Source organism: Nematolebias whitei, chromosome 8, assembly GCF_014905685.2.
Source record: "Nematolebias whitei isolate Nwh7 chromosome 8, NemWhi1, whole genome shotgun sequence".
In the NCBI taxonomy this organism is placed as follows: domain Eukaryota; kingdom Metazoa; phylum Chordata; class Actinopteri; order Cyprinodontiformes; family Rivulidae; genus Nematolebias; species Nematolebias whitei.
The window spans coordinates 1,648,848-1,653,187 of NC_056505.1; the positions used below are offsets into that span (position 1 = coordinate 1,648,848).

Consider the following 4,340-nt stretch of genomic DNA (forward strand, 5'->3'; position numbering starts at 1 on the left):
GTGTGTAGTAGAGAGATGTATGAATGTGTGTAGTAGAGAGATGTATGAATGTGTGTAGTAGAGAGATGTATGAATGTGTGTAGTAGAGAGATGTATGAATGTGTGTGTGGATGTACAAACCGTTTTTCAAAAAAGTTGGGACACTAAACAAACTGTGAATAAAAACTGAATGCAATGATGTGGAGATGACAAATGTCAATATTTTATTCGTAATATAACATAGATGACAGATCAAAAGTTTAATCTGAGTAAATGTAACATTTTAAAGGAAAAATATGTTGATTCAAAATTTCACAGTGTCAACAAATCCCAAAAAAGTTGGGACAAGTAGCAATAAGTGGCTGGCAAAAGGAAATTGAGCATATAACGAACAGCTGGAAGACCAATCAACACTAATTAGGTCAATTGACAACATGACTGGGTATAAAAAGAGCTTCTCAGAGTGTCAGTGTCTCTCAGAAGCCAAGATGGTAAGAGGATCACCAATTCCACCATTGTTGCACAGAAAGATAGTGCAACAATACCAGAATGGTGTTACCCAGCGTAAAATAGCAAAGACTTTTAAGTTATCATCATCAACCGTGCATAACATCATCAAAAGATTCAGAGAATCTGGAACAATCGCTGTGCGTAAGGGTCAAGGTCGTAAAACTCTACTGGATGCTCGTGATCTCCGGGCCCTTAAACGTCACTGCACCTCAAACAGGAATGTCACTGTCAAGGAAATAACAGAATGGGCTCAGGAATACTTCCAGAAAGCATTGTCAGTGAACACAATCCACCGTGCCATCCGCCGTTGCCAGCTGAAACTCTACAGTGCAAAGAGGAAGCCATTTCTAAGCAAGCTCTACAAGTTCAGACGTTTGCACTGGGCCAGGGGTCATTTAAAATGGAGTGTGGCAAAATGGAAGACTGTTCTGTGGAACGATGAGTCACGATTTGAAGTTCTTTATGGAACACTGGGACGCCATGTCATCCAGACCAGAGAGGACAAGGATAGCCCAAGTTGTTATCAACGCTCCGTTCAGAAGCCTGCATCACTGATGGTATGGGGCTGCATGAGCGCTTGTGGCATGGGCAGCTTGCATGTCTGGAAAGGCACCATTAATGCAGAGAACTATGTTCAGGTTCTAGAACAACATATGCTCCCATCTAGACGTCATCTCTTTCAGGGAAGACCCTGCATTTTTCAACACCATAATGCCAGACCACATTCTGCAGCAATCACAACATCATGGCTACGTAGGAGAAGGATCCGGGTACTGAAATGGCCAGCCTGCAGTCCAGATCTTTCACCTATAGAGAACATTTGGCGCATCATAAAGAGGAAGGTGCCACAAAGAAGGCCCAAGACGATTGAACAGTTAGAGGCCTGTATTAGACATGAATGGGAGAGCATTCCTATTTCTAAACTGGAGAAACTGGTCTCCTCTGTCCCCAGACGTCTGTTGAGTGTTGTAAGAAGAAGGGGGGATGCCACACAGTGGGAAAAATGGACTTGTCCCAACTTTTTTGGGATTTGTTGACGCCGTGAAATTTGGAAACAACAGATTTTTCCCTTAAAATGAAACATTCTCTCAGTTTAAACTTTTGATCTGTGATTTGTGTTCTATTCTGAATAAAATATTAGATGTTGGCACCTCCACATCATTGCATTCAGTTTTTATTCACAATTTGTTTAGTGTCCCAACTTTTTTGGAATCTGGTTTGTAAATGAGAGCACATATTGTGTTGTAAAGAGCTTTGCGTTGCTATACCAGTAAGTCCAGTTACCATTACTGAAATGTCTCCAGTGGTTCATTAGATATTTTTTTCACTGACATGCAGAAGAAAAACATTATCACCCGCCTTTACATTTCAGAGGTGAGTGATGAACATGTGACTAATTAGTTCTGCAGGGCGGTTGCTGAGGGATTCATTTCAGTCTTTATCAGAGACAAACAGTTTGGTGGGCGATCATGTAATTACTCTGGTAGTCAAATGTGTCATGATCCAGTAAGATTAGAATAATACTCACGGTGAACAGAGGCGGTTCTTTGCTGTGAGGGTGGAAACCTTTCTGTCTACACGAGGAGATCTCATCTGTTCCTCGGTCCGTTAGCCGGAAGTAACCGATTCTGACAGGAACACCATCAGAACCGGGTCAGTGCAGAGCTCAAAGGAACCACAGCAGGTACGCTATGGGCACACGAACATGTCCACGGCGGGTTTGGACTCACTCGTTAAACTTGGGTGAGCAGACAATGGCGATGGCCTCGGGCAGCATGATCTGGTAGGAGCAGTGGGTGTGGAGGTCCACGCTGGACAGGAAGGCCGTCTGTGTGGGGTGAGTCTGGAAACACAAAGGAAGCGCAGAGGGCCACCCCGGCTTTACTTCATGTCGGCTGGAAGTCGAGGCGGAGAGCAGGACTGCGTCACGCTGCAGTTTCACTCAACACGTCATAAAAACAAGAAGCTCTTGTCAAAAACAAATCATCCTATTTTCCTGTGAGCACGCTCTCTTCCTGAATGAGCTGCAGCTCCGCCTCCCACCGGAGACGAACCGCGAGGGGGCGCAGAGCGCGCGACCCATTCAGAGCCAAAACATTTAACAAAACAGCATGTGGAGCGGATGCTGTCACTCATAAACGACAGATTATTTATGAATTAGTTCGTAGTTTAGAAAGAGAAGGACGGTTTCTTTACTCCTCTGAAACGAGCGTGAGCTCCGTTTACAAAACGACCGGCGGTCAGTCACATCCTACAGGGACATCTGGAAACCCTTGGCTTCACGCTTCTTTACATTTGTTAATATGGACGGGATTATAGAAGTGTCCCATTTTAATATTTTGTATTCACGCACCAAATGACACGACACATTTAAGCAAACAAAAACTGAAGCGGTTACATGATGAAGCAAGAAAACAAAAGCTGCAACATAAAGGACGTGCATTATGCTGCAGCTTTTATTCATGTCTCTTTATCCTTTCATAACGTAGCCTAGACTTCAATCAACTGTCAGCTTTTTACAGAGAAACCTCAAGGCTCAGTCTTAGGACCAACTTTCTTTACAGTCTACATATGTAATGTAGGTCAGAGCATCCCTGACGCATCCTTACATTTCTATGCTGATGACACAGTTGTTTATTGTCGAGCTAAAACAGTTGATAAGGTTTTCCAGCTTTTGAAATCTGCTTTTGACATCATCCAGTCAGACTTGTTCCATCTCAAACTTGTCCTAAACTCCGACAAAACCAAAGGGATGTTGTTTTCAAACAGGAAGTTGGTCCCAGCAGTTCTTCCATATAGCTGGAGCAACAACACCACCAGCCTGATGAAGAAAGCTCATCAGAGACTCTACTTCCTCAGGCGGCTGAGACGAGCTGGTCTGGAAGCTCAGTCCTCACCTCCTTCTCCAGGTGTGCAGTGGAGAGCATCCTGTGCTCCAGCATCAATGTGTGGCATGGAGGCTGCACAGCTGCAGAAAGAAAAGCTTTGCAGAGAGTGGTGAAGGCTGCACAGAAGATGTTGGAGTCAGCCTCCCCACCATCACAGACATCTACACCTCCAGATGCAGGAAGAGGGCCACCTGCATCATGAAGGACCACACTCACCCAGCACACACACTTTTTGCCCCGCTCCTCTCAGGAAGGAGGTTGAGGAGCATTAAGTGTAGAACCACTAGACTGAGGAACAGCTTCTACCCTGAGGCTGTTAGACTCATGAATCTCTAACTAGAATAATCACTGTGAAAAATCATATCATGTTGCTGCTGATCTGTTCCATGTTGCTGCTGATCTGTTGCAATGTTGTTGCTGATCTGTTGCAATGTTGCTGCTGATCTGTTCCATGTTGCTGCTGATTCAGTGGATTATCATCCAGAGAAGATGTTTGGAGGAAGAAGGGTGAGGAACAGAGCCCATACTGGTTGAGGTCCAGTATAAAATCTCCACAGTCAGTCATGATCTGGGTGCAGTGTCCGGTGCAGGTGTTGGTAAACTCTGCTTTCTTCAATCCAAGGTCACAGCAACAGTCTACCAGAATGTTTTAGAGGACTTCATGAGTCCTTCTGCTGAGGGTCTGTATGGAGATGCAGAGTTCATCTTCCAGCAGGACCTGGTCCCTGCCCATGCTGCCAGAAGCACCAGAACCTGGTTTGAAGCCACAGCCTGACTGGCCAGCCAACTGGTCGGACCTAAACACCATTGAGAATCTATGGGGTCTTCTCAAGAGGAACATGAGGCGCACCAGAGCAACAACAAAGAAGATCTGACAGCATCAAGGAAATCTGGGCTTCCATAACTCCCAGTCAGTGCCACAGGCTGATTGTCTCAATTCCATAACTCCCAGTCAACGCCACA

General features: G+C 45.1%; 1 protein-coding gene across 1 annotated transcript in view; it reads right to left on the reverse strand.

The window, feature by feature from the left end:
• Positions 1-2,017: 2,017 nt before the first annotated feature.
• LOC119413104 (STAM-binding protein-like A) overlaps positions 2,018-4,340 on the reverse strand; it is a gene marked incomplete at both ends in the record, with an annotated part of 3,270 nt that continues 947 nt past the window's right edge. The window contains 2 exon segments of the mRNA XM_037680114.1: positions 2,018-2,117; positions 2,220-2,332. Of these exon segments, the coding sequence (XP_037536042.1) occupies positions 2,018-2,117; positions 2,220-2,332 (213 nt within the window).